The sequence below is a fragment of the Procambarus clarkii genome, chromosome 11 (assembly GCF_040958095.1).
Source record: "Procambarus clarkii isolate CNS0578487 chromosome 11, FALCON_Pclarkii_2.0, whole genome shotgun sequence".
NCBI classification, from domain to species: domain Eukaryota; kingdom Metazoa; phylum Arthropoda; class Malacostraca; order Decapoda; family Cambaridae; genus Procambarus; species Procambarus clarkii.
The window spans coordinates 36,933,570-36,945,720 of NC_091160.1; the positions used below are offsets into that span (position 1 = coordinate 36,933,570).

Consider the following 12,151-nt stretch of genomic DNA (forward strand, 5'->3'; position numbering starts at 1 on the left):
ATTCATTTATATTTGAGAGAATTAAAATTCAGAATCAACAGCATATTAATATAGATGAATGTATCTTTGGGGGTCGGGCGCTGGATGGAATGAACACACACAGCCTGACGATAGGTTACCACCACCAATATACGTAACCTAGCGGTCCTAGTAAGTGTATATACATAATTATTGAAGTATTCCAGACCCGCCTAGAGTCTGGATTTTTTTTCCTATTTTCCTATTTTTTCCTATTTTTTTCCTAGAGGAAAAAAAACAAGGAATGATAATCTTTGTACCATTTAGGCCATGTGGTCATTTAGGTCCATTCATGTGTGTACCGGACAAGGAGAAGGCCTCGTAGCCTGGTGGATAGCGCACAGGACTCGTAATTCTGTGGCGCGGGTTCGATTCCCGCACGAGGCAGAAACAAATGGGCAAAGTTTCTTTCACCCTGAATGCCCCTGTTACCTAGCAGTAAATAGGTACCTGGGAGTTAGTCAGCTGTCACGGGCTGCTTCCTGGGGGTGGAGGCCTGGTCGAGGACCGGGCCGCGGGGACACTAAAAGCCCCGAAATCATCTCAAGATAACCTCAAGGTAGCAACATCCGTATTTACTGTTTTTCATTAATCAGCGAATTCTATTTTTTTTTCAGAGTGATGATCACGGTATAAAACTTTCTGGAAATATTTATAGTTATTCACCAAGGGGTTGTGGTTTAACGTTATCCACCAAGGGGTTGTGGTTTAACGTTATCCACCAAGGGGTTGTGGTTTAACGTTATCCACCAAGGGGTTGTGGTTTAACGTTATCCACCAAGGGGTTGTGGTTTAACGTTATCCACCAAGGGGTTATGGTTTAACGTTATCCACCAAGGGGTTGTGGTTTAACGTTATCCACCAAGGGGTTGTGGTTTAACGTTATCCACCAAGGGGTTGTGGTTTAACGTTATCCACCAAGGGGTTGTGGTTTAACGTTATCCACCAAGGGGTTGTGGTTTAACGTTATCCACCAAGGGGTTGTGGTTTAACGTTATCCACCAAGGGGTTGTGGTTTAACGTTATCCACCAAGGGGTTGTGGTTTAACGTTATCCACCAAGGGGTTGTGGTTTAACGTTATCCACCAAGGGGTTGTGGTTTAACGTTATCCACCAAGGGGTTATGGTTTAACGTTATCCACCAAGGGGTTGTGGTTTAACGTTATCCACCAAGGGGTTGTGGTTTAACGTTATCCACCAAGGGGTTGTGGTTTAACGTTATCCACCAAGGGGTTGTGGTTTAACGTTATCCACCAAGGGGTTGTGGTTTAACGTTATCCACCAAGGGGTTGTGGTTTAACGTTATCCACCAAGGGGTTGTGGTTTAACGTTATCCACCAAGGGGTTGTGGTTTAACGTTATCCACCAAGGGGTTGTGGTTTAACGTTATCCACCAAGGGGTTGTGGTTTAACGTTATCCACCAAGGGGTTGTGGTTTAACGTTATCCACCAAGGGGTTGTGGTTTAACATTATCCACCAAGGGGTTGTGGTTTAACATTATCCACCAAGGGGTTGTGGTTTAACATTATCCACCAAGGGGTTGTGGTTTAACATTATCCACCAAGGGGTTGTGGTTTAACATTATCCACCAAGGGGTTGTGGTTTAACGTTATCCACCAAGAGGTTGTGGTTTAACATTATCCACCAAGGGGTTGTGGTTTAACATTATCCACCAAGGGGTTGTGGTTTAACATTATCCACCAAGAGGTTATGGTTTAACATTATCCACCAAGGGGTTGTGGTTTAACATTATCCACCAAGGGGTTGTGGTTTAACATTATCCACCAAGGGGTTGTGGTTTAACATTATCCACCAAGGGGTTGTGGTTTAACATTATCCACCAAGAAGTTATGGTTTAACATTATCCACCAAGGGGTTATGGTTTAACATTATCCACCAAGAAGTTATGGTTTAACGTTATCCACCAAGAGGTTATGGTTTAACATTATCCACCAAGAAGTTATGGTTTAACATTATCCACCAAGGGGTTATGGTTTAACATTATCCACCAAGAAGTTATGGTTTAACGTTATCCACCAAGAGGTTGTGGTTTAACATTATCCACCAAGGGGTTGTGGTTTAACATTATCCACCAAGGGGTTGTGGTTTAACATTATCCACCAAGAGGTTATGGTTTAACATTATCCACCAAGGGGTTGTGGTTTAACATTATCCACCAAGAAGTTATGGTTTAACATTATCCACCAAGAAGTTATGGTTTAGCATTATCCACCAATAGGTTATGGTTTAACATTATCCACCAAGAAGTTATGGTTTAGCATTATCCACCAAGGGGTTGTGGTTTAACATTATCCACCAATAGGTTATGGTTTAACATTATCCACCAAGAAGTTATGGTTTAGCATTATCCACCAAGGGGTTGTGGTTTAACATTATCCACCAAGGGGTTGTGGTTTAACATTATCCACCAAGGGGTTGTGGTTTAACATTATCCACCAAGAGGTTATGGTTTAACATTATCCACTAAGAGGTTATGGTTTAACATTATCCACCAAGGGGTTGTGGTTTAACATTATCCACCAAGGGGTTGTGGTTTAACATTATCCACCAAGAGGTTATGGTTTAACATTATCCACCAAGAGGTTATGGTTTAACATTATCCACCAAGGGGTTGTGGTTTAACATTATCCACCAAGGGGTTGTGGTTTAACATTATCCACCAAGGGGTTGTGGTTTAACATTATCCACCAAGGGGTTGTGGTTTAACATTATCCACCAAGGGGTTGTGGTTTAACATTATCCACCAAGGGGTTGTGGTTTAACATTATCCACCAAGGGGTTGTGGTTTAACATTATCCACCAAGAGGTTGTGGTTTAACATTATCCACCAAGGGGTTGTGGTTTAACATTATCCACCAAGAAGTTATGGTTTAACATTATCCACCAAGAGGTTATGGTTTAACATTATCCACCAAGGGGTTGTGGTTTAACATTATCCACCAAGGGGTTGTGGTTTAACATTATCCACCAAGGGGTTGTGGTTTAACATTATCCACCAAGGGGTTGTGGTTTAACATTATCCACCAAGGGGTTACGGTTTAACATTATCCACCAAGGGGTTGTGGTTTAACATTATCCACCAAGGGGTTGTGGTTTAACATTATCCACCAAGGGGTTGTGGTTTAACATTATCCACCAAGGGGTTGTGGTTTAACATTATCCACCAAGGGGTTACGGTTTAACATTATCCACCAAGGGGTTATGGTTTAACATTATCCACCAAGGGGTTATGGTTTAACATTATCCACCAAGGGGTTGTGGTTTAACATTATCCACCAAGGGGTTACGGTTTAACATTATCCACCAAGGGGTTATGGTTTAACATTATCCACCAAGAGGTTGTGGTTTAACAGTTTTCAGTCGTTTTGCCGAATCTTTACTGACCTTTATCTAATGTTACTCCATTGCCCATATGGTCATATTTAATTATTAGGCCTCTAATTTTTATTAAATATTAGGCCTATATCTTTACGTTTCTTCAGGTGAACTAAATAATTTCTCCATTATTGTTCTTCCTCCCTGACCCTGGCGTCGTGCCGACCATTCTCAGCTCTCCCTCTCCCCAAATTCCAGAGTGGGTCCAAAACCTGTCCCGGGTCTTGCCCGTGACCTGTCCACCTTCAGCCGTCTACGGCCAGAGACCAGCAGCAGCAGCAGGACCCTACACTCCAGCAGCAGCAGCAGCAGCAGCAGGACCCTACACTCCAGCAGCAGCAGCAGCAGCAGGAGGACCCTACCCTCCAGCAGCAGCAGCAGCAGGACCCTACACTCCAGCAGCAGCAGCAGGAGGAGGACCCTACCCTCCAGCAGCAGCAGCAGCAGGACCCTACACACCCACACCACCAAACATGATGTGCACATTGCCGCCTTAGACACTCCTCGAATTGCTTCCCACACAAAGACAGCCACAAGAGTTAAAGACACAAGAGTCAGAGTTATAAGAGCCCGAGCGATAGCCACTAAGACCCACAAAGACAACCACAAGAGCCCTAGCGACAACCACAAGAGCCCTAGCGACAACCACAAGAGCCCTAGCGACAACCACAAGAGCCCTAGCGACAACCACAGGAGTCAGGAAGACAGTCATGGGTCAGAGAGACAGGGGGTAATATTCCAAGCTGCACAGCGCATTCCTCCCGCTCTCAACTGACTGGCGCGATGTCAGCTACACAATCCGGGAATGCCTGGCGCTTCTCATTTCCATATGGTGCCGCTAATGCTCCCTCTGCTTTATTACCCTCGCCCGGGCCTAACACATACCACACGCGAGGCTCTCGTGTCCAGCCCGTTGTTTGCTACACAGGTAGAAGTACTGCTAGGGACACACGACTGCTAACTCTAGTTAGCAGTCCCATCCCTACATAGCCTTAACCACTAGTTTCCCCTAGAATACGACTCGTCAATCCTTTAAGAACCAGTTGCCCAATTACTGCTGTGCGAGAGTGGTTAAGGATTGGCACCCAGTCAATCCTCCGCGGCCAAGATATGAACCTAGGTCAAGTCGTTCGTAAAGACGAGGCCCAGCACAATAAGAGACAAGGCCCAGCGCACAATAAGAAACAAACATCACTAAACACAACCATACGATGCAAACATACAAAACGATACTAATTTAATACCGTCATCTCTCGCAGGTTCATTAGTCATACGATTCGATACGACACACGAGAATGCGCGCCAAAATCCTAGTCGTCCGTTTGGACACGTGACTCCGATCAGCTGAGCTATGTAAACAAACTCGCGTCTGTGGTTGGCGCGTGGTCTGGGAAGCGTGCTTGCATTCTTTTGTTTTACCAACCATAAGCTCACATGCACACTTCACGACGATTACTAATGCACGAAATAAATTAGGCGCGCGATAGAAAAACATGACGGCAGCGAAGCGTGATGACTTCAAAACCACATAGTTGAGGGAACCATCACTAGCCCAACGGTGGCGCGCACACCACCATTGTGGTATTGGAAGCACCACACAATGAGGAAACGAGTCGACAAAACCAAACTTGCAATACCAGCAGATACAAACAAGGTGACGCAGTTGGCAGTAGAGAGAGACACGGGTGGGTCGACACCCGACAGACCAACACTGTGGCCGCCTCCAACCACACCTCCGGCCAATGATGGAAACAATTGCACTTGCTTTTCACCTAATACGTCGCATTTTTTTCGACGACAAATCCGTTAAAAATATGACGTATTAGTATAAATAAAAGCGCCATAATAGCTTTTTAAACATCGGCCTCGATAAGTTAAAGGGGTTGATTGGGTTCATATATTTCTGGTTAGGCAAAACAGGCTACATTTTCTACGTAAACAAAGGCGCCATAATTGCTGAAAGATGTAGAGGCTTCGTAATATAATGCTTGACGACTCCTGGCTCTGGACAACAACGTGAAGTATCCATAATACGCAGCAGGTCCCCAGAACATGCCAAGCTCCCAGGTAAGATGGAAGGAAAGCTAGATTCTATTTGCCATTCCACGACAAGTGGACGAACACCGGCCCATATTACCTTCAGTGCAACAATGTGCAACTCATTAGTGCAACAACAATGCTAACTAGTAAATACACACACACACACACACACACACACACACACACACACACACACACACACACACACACACACACACACACACACACACACACACACACACACAGAGTGTGACCGTATATACTGTCACCGCCATAGTGACAGTATTGGACAGCGCCACTCATCCTGTGAGTGGACACACCGCCACAGTGCCAGTATTGGACAGCGCCACTCATCTTGTGAGTGGACACACCGCCATAGTGACAGTACTGGGCAGCGCCACTCATCTTGTGAGTGGACACACCGCCATAGTGACAGTATTGGGCAGCGCCACTCATCTTGTGAGTGGACACACCGCCATAGTGACAGTATTGGGCAGCGCCACTCATCTTGTGAGTGGACACACCGCCATAGTGACAGTACTTGGGCAGCGCCACTCATCTTGTGAGTGGACACACCGCCATAGTGACAGTATTGGGCAGCGCCACTCATCCTGTGAGTGGACACACCGCCACAGTGCCAGTATTGGACAGCGCCACTCATCTTGTGAGTGGACACACCGCCATAGTGACAGTATTGGGCAGCGCCACTCATCCTGTGAGTGAACACACCGCCATAGCAGCATGTACAACACTCCCCAATAGGAAGAAAACCCGCTGGGTTGTTCATCCTGTCACTTGTACCCCCAGACACAGCTGTAACGTAACTATTACACGGCCATTTAAAGTGGTAAGTTTACCAAATAGGAAAGTGAAACAGCGTCTAGGAACTAGGGCCTAGGTAACTGGGGTTGTAGATCAGGCGAGACAGTAAGCTCCCCGCAGTGCTCCTTTAGTTGATATGTTGTGAAAGGTGCAGGACGGTGGAGTAATTGAAGACGTCTTGAGGAGGAAGAGGAGGAGGAAGGTTTCCCTGCCCGAGGTGTAGCCTGACACTGCCACGTGACCACACAAGGGGGCTCTCTCACTCCTCCTCCCAGCCTTACCCCCACACATCCCACCACAGTCAGGCTTATCCACCACCACCACCACAGTCAGGCTTATCCACCACCACCACCACAGTCAGGCTCATCCACCACCACCACAGCCAGGCTCATCCACCACCACCACAGCCAGGCTCATCCACCACCACCACAGTCAGGCTCATCCACCACCACCACAGTCAGGCTCATCCACCACCACCACAGCCAGGCTCATCCACCACCAGGCTTAGTAGTGCCATGAATAAACGGCGACGATGAATAAAGTGAGCAATAATTGTCACGAATGAATGAATGAGTGGGGTACGTCATCTTGGTAATGAATGAACCAAGGAAGCACCTTACCCATTTTCTATGTCATCAATGCCATACTCACCCAAACTTAAGAGCCCCGTCGGACGACACCTTACGCTAAACAACCGAGCGGAATGGGACATACCAACGACAAAAAATATATATAAACATACCATACCACAAATACAAACATACCCAATAGTTTTAATTAATACTATCGTTACAGGCCACCCCACGCAACCATTATACACCCTTAACCTCCAGGGCTAGTAGACAAAACCTAAGGGCTAGTAGACAAAACTTAAGGGCTAATAAACAAAGCTTAAGGACTAGTAAACAAAACTTAGGAGCTAGTAAACAAACTCGCCAGTCGAGGCAAAATAAACATCACAATAAAATTTAGTAATATAACAAATATAGAGCAATTATATGGCGAGGCACCACAAGGAAGAGAAAGAGAACGGATGAGGAAAATTAAGGAAGGGAGGACTCTGATAAAAAGTTAAAAGTGACGCTAATGAGGAAAATGGAGATGGAGGAGGCAAACAAAGACGGGCAAAATTAAGACCCCCAAAGGTAAAAAAAAAAAAAAAAAAAAAAAAAAAAGACACTGGGAGGGAAGGTGAAAAATTGAAGTAGAAAAAGCAATTTGACACATATATATATATATATATATATATATATATATATATATATATATATATATATATATATATAGAGAGAGAGAGAGAGAGAGAGAGAGAGAGAGAGAGAGAGAGAGAGAGAGAGAGAGAGAGAGAGAGAGAGAGAGAGAGAGAGAGAGATAAAGTGGATGCAGACAGGAGAATAGAGAAGAGACAGACAGCTTTCCTCCCCCCACTACATAGCAAACACACCGCCAATACTCCCGCTTACGGGCTATTCATGCCCGTGCCACCTCCAGCACGGGCCTGAATAGCCTCCTAATCTTTTACCACTCAATACTCACGCAATACGGTCGACGGCAGCCTCGTCGTCGTCAGTGTGGCGGGGAGGGGGAAGGTGGCCGGCCTCCCGACGGCGATATCTCAACACCACCACGTGCGACGCCACCGAGAGCAGCAGCAACAGCACCAGGAACACCTGACAACATGACAACATAAGAACAAAGGCAACTGCAGAAGGCCTATTGGCCCATACGAGGCAGCTCCTATCTATAACTACCCAATCCCACTCATATACATGTCCAACCAAAGTCTCCATAACGTTATACCAACACCAACCAAACACTACCCCCAACCTACTGAACGTATCTAACACGTTATATCAACCAATGTGTAACCCAGTGCCAGTAAACTGAAGGGTTTCAAAGTCTCAGTTGGGTACTGAGAACCTTCCTCAGTGTGGGCACTCGTGGTCTCGGCTCGTAGAATGATGGTCTGCGGTTCTGGTTCCAGTCCCCGATGGTCAATGAAATGTTATTTGGCTCGCATATATATACTTGGGTATATATATATATATATATATATATATATATATATATATATATATATATATATATGCATATATATACTTGGGTATATATATATATATATATATATATATATATATATATATATATATATATATATATACTAGGAAATAGGGTGAGATAGTATTCCCCACCCTCGCCACACACTTCACCCCCCACCTCCCTTTGAACCCCCTCTCCCCCTACTCTCAAAAAATGTATCAACAAGCACTGAAACAACTTTATGGGGCTCAGAAAATATATTACAATCCTTAAAACTATGCCAATTACACCCAATATTTCACACTTGACAGCATGAAAGCATATGTAATTATAGACATGGGGTGTCTATAATTGCTAATATTTCTTGAACTATTTATCTTAGGCCTACCCGGACTAGCGTATGTCTATCCTGTAACCCCAGACCATTTGGGTGAGGCTAGCCGCAAGCGTCTGGCCTCAAACTCTGGACACATACACACACACACACACACACACACACACACACACACACACACACACACACACACACACACACACACACACACACTTCACAGAGACGTTAGAAGAAACTTTTTCAGTGTCAGAGTAGCTAACGGATGGAATGCATTAGGCAGTGATGTGGTGGAGGCTGACTCCATACACAGTTTTAAATGTAGATACGATAGAGCCCAGTAGGCTCAGGAATCTGTACACCAGTTGATTGACAGTTGAGAGACGGGACCAAAGAGCCAAAGCTCAACCCCCGCAAGCACAATTAGGTGAGTACACACACACACATACACACACACACACTCGCATAATATATATTACAAAAATAATTATTTTCCCGATAGTGTTTTCACATGGCACACAATATTAACGAACAAAGAGCTTGTGTTTGGAGCGCTGGTTAGCTAGGGGGGGGATAGGGGGGGATAGAGGGGAGGAGTCGTGAGGGGGGGGGGGGGGAGGAGATGTGCAAAAAGTTGCCACAGCAGACACTTGCCAAGGGCCATAGACTGCACTTACCTGGTCACTTCCGCAGACTCTCTCTCGCCCCCCACATGCTTTCCCTCCTCCTCCTCCCCCTCCCCCTCTTACCCTTTGCAGCCACACACACACACACACACACACCAAAGAATATTCTAGGCCAAAGCTGGAATATGCAGCGGTTGTGTGGTGCCCATATCTTAAGAAGCACATCAACAAACTGGAAAAGGTGCAAAGACATGCTACTAAGTGGCTCCCAGAACTGAAGGGCAAGAGCTACGAGGAGAGGTTAGAGGCATTAAATATGCCGAAACTGGAAGACAGAAGAAAAAGAGGTGATATGATCACTACATACAAAATAATAACAGGAATTGATAAAATCGATAGGGAAGATTTCCTGAGATCTGGAACTTTAAGAACAAGAAGTCATAGATATAAACTAGCTAAACACAGACGCCGAAGAAATATAAGAAAATTAACTTTCGCAAACAGAGTGGTAGACGGTTGGAACAAGTTAGGTGAGAAGGTGGTGGAGGCCAAGACCGTCAGTAGTTTCAAAGCGTTATATGACAAAGAGTGCTGGGAAGACGGGACACCACGAGCGTAGCTCTCATCCTGTAACTACACTTAGGTAATTACACACACACAAGGGGACACAGGTGGAAACTGAGTACCCACATGAGCCACAGAGACGTTAGAAGGAACTTTTTCAGTGTCAGAGTAGTTAACGGATGGAATGCATTAGGGAGTGATGTGGTGGAGGCTGACTCCTTGCACTTTCAAATGTAAATATGATAGAGCCTCTAGGCTCAGGAATCTGTATACCAGTTGATTGACAGTTGAGAGGCGGGACCAAAGAGCCAAAGCTCAACCCCCTCAAACACAAATAGGTGAGTACAGACACACACACATTCATCCCTTGTTCCGGTTACACCTTTCCCTAGGGCTGGGTGTGGTCAGGTCGCATTCGTGGCTACCTTACCTTGACATGATTTCGGGGCTTAGCGACCCCGCGGCCCGGTCGTCGACCAGGCCTCCGACCCTCTACCTCCCCCAGAGGCGGTAGCCTCCAGGGGAGGCTACCTCTCTCTGCTAACCTTAACCAGTCTCTTGTTGACAAAGGCTCTCACCAGCCCAAAACCTTTCAGCATCCCTCTAAATAAATAGATTTGTCAAGAGATACAGTAGTCCACCCTGCAAGTTCTCTCTGGATACCACACACCCACCACCCAAAATGACCTGATTGATACCTGGTTGATGGGGTTCTGGGAGTTCTTCTACTCCCCAAGCCCGGCCCGCGACCAGGCTTGACTTGTGAGAGTTTGGTCCACCAGGCTGTTGCTTGGAGAGGCCCGCTAGCAGGCCCACATACCCACCACAGCCCGGCTGATCCGGAACTTCTCTTAGAAAACAGTCCAGTTTTCTCTTGAAGATGTCCACGGTTGTTCCGGCAATATTTCTGATGCTCGCTGGGAGGACGTTGAACAACCGCGGACCTCTGATGTTTATACAGTGTTCTCTGATTGTGCCTATGACACCCCTGCTCTTCACTGGTTCAATCTTGCATTTTCTCCCGTAAGTGTCGTAATGACACTTATCCCCCTAAAACCCACCCCAAACTACCACGCGTCTCGTCTTCCCAACCCCCCCCCCCCCGTCCCATCCCAAATCCTTATCCTGATCTCTTCCAAGTGCTATATTGTCGTAATGGCTTGGCGCTTTCCCCCCCTTGATACTTCCCTTCCCTTCGTCTCCTCCAGTGACGACTCGTTCAGCGACGTCGCCAGCCAATGGTAGGGCTGGATGGTGGTGACGACGACACGTGGACCTGGTCTCGGCTGTGGGAGAGGGGGAGAGAGAGAGGAAGAGAGGGAGAGAGGGGGAGAGGAAGAGAGGGAGAGAGGAAGAGAGGGAGAGAGAGGAAGAGAGGGAGAGAGAGGAAGAGGGAGAGAGAGGAAGAGGGAGAGAGAGGAAGAGGGAGAGAGAGGAAGAGGGAGAGAGAGGAAGAGGGAGAGAGAGGAAGAGAGGGAGAGAGGAAGAGAGGGAGAGAGGGAGAGAGGAAGAGAAGGAGAGAGGAAGAGAGGGAGAGAGGAAGAGAGGGAGAGAGGAAGAGAGGGAGAGAGGGAGAGAGGAAGAGAGGGAGAGAGGAAGAGAGGGAGAGAGGAAGAGAGGGAGAGAGGAAGAGAGGGAGAGAGGAAGAGAGGGAGAGAGGGAGAGGAAGAGAGGGAGCAGCAGGACAACCATAGCTAGATGTTTTAAATTTTTTAAATTTTGCCCCGAGGGGCGAGTTTATTGGGCAGCGCCACTCATCTTGTGAGTGAACACACCGCCATAGCAGAATGTACAACACTCCCCAATAGGAAGAAAACCCGCTGGGTTGTTCATCCTGTCACTTGTACCCAGACACAGCTGGGACTTGCTTAACTGTCTCAAGTGAACAGCTCCTCAAACAAGAAGATTAACATTTATCAACCCTTAAAAGCTTACGTTATCTTGCGGGTGCAAAATGGGGAAATCTTTTAAAAACAGTATCAATATTTGACAAATACTGTTTTCCTAACTCAAACAATGTGGGGTTTATTATTCTACACACATTCCTAATGTCTCTCAGGTGTTCACATTCACGTAGATAGTGGTCAAGGCGGTGTCCATCACTCTCACCACAGATTCTGCAACTTCGCTGATCAACTGTTGTTTCCATTCCAAATCTCCATGGATATTTGTATCCAAGACGGATTCTCGCTATTACTGATTCTCTCCCTCGTCGTCCTCCTCTTCGGCCATAATGATTGGGATAGCTTGATGTTATCCAGTGTTGGAGCTGTATGTCGATGTATGGGGCATACTAAAGTATTTGCCTGTTGC

General features: G+C 46.3%; 1 protein-coding gene across 2 annotated transcripts in view; it reads right to left on the reverse strand.

The window, feature by feature from the left end:
* Nucleotides 1-12,151, reverse strand: part of lili (LMBR1-like protein) — a 103,417-nt gene that overhangs the window by 65,540 nt on the left and 25,726 nt on the right. For both annotated transcript variants that reach the window (XM_045742539.2, XM_045742540.2), the window contains exon 2: nucleotides 7,814-7,947. In XM_045742539.2, coding sequence (XP_045598495.1) covers nucleotides 7,814-7,947 — 134 coding nt within the window. The remainder of the gene's footprint in view (nucleotides 1-7,813; nucleotides 7,948-12,151) is intronic.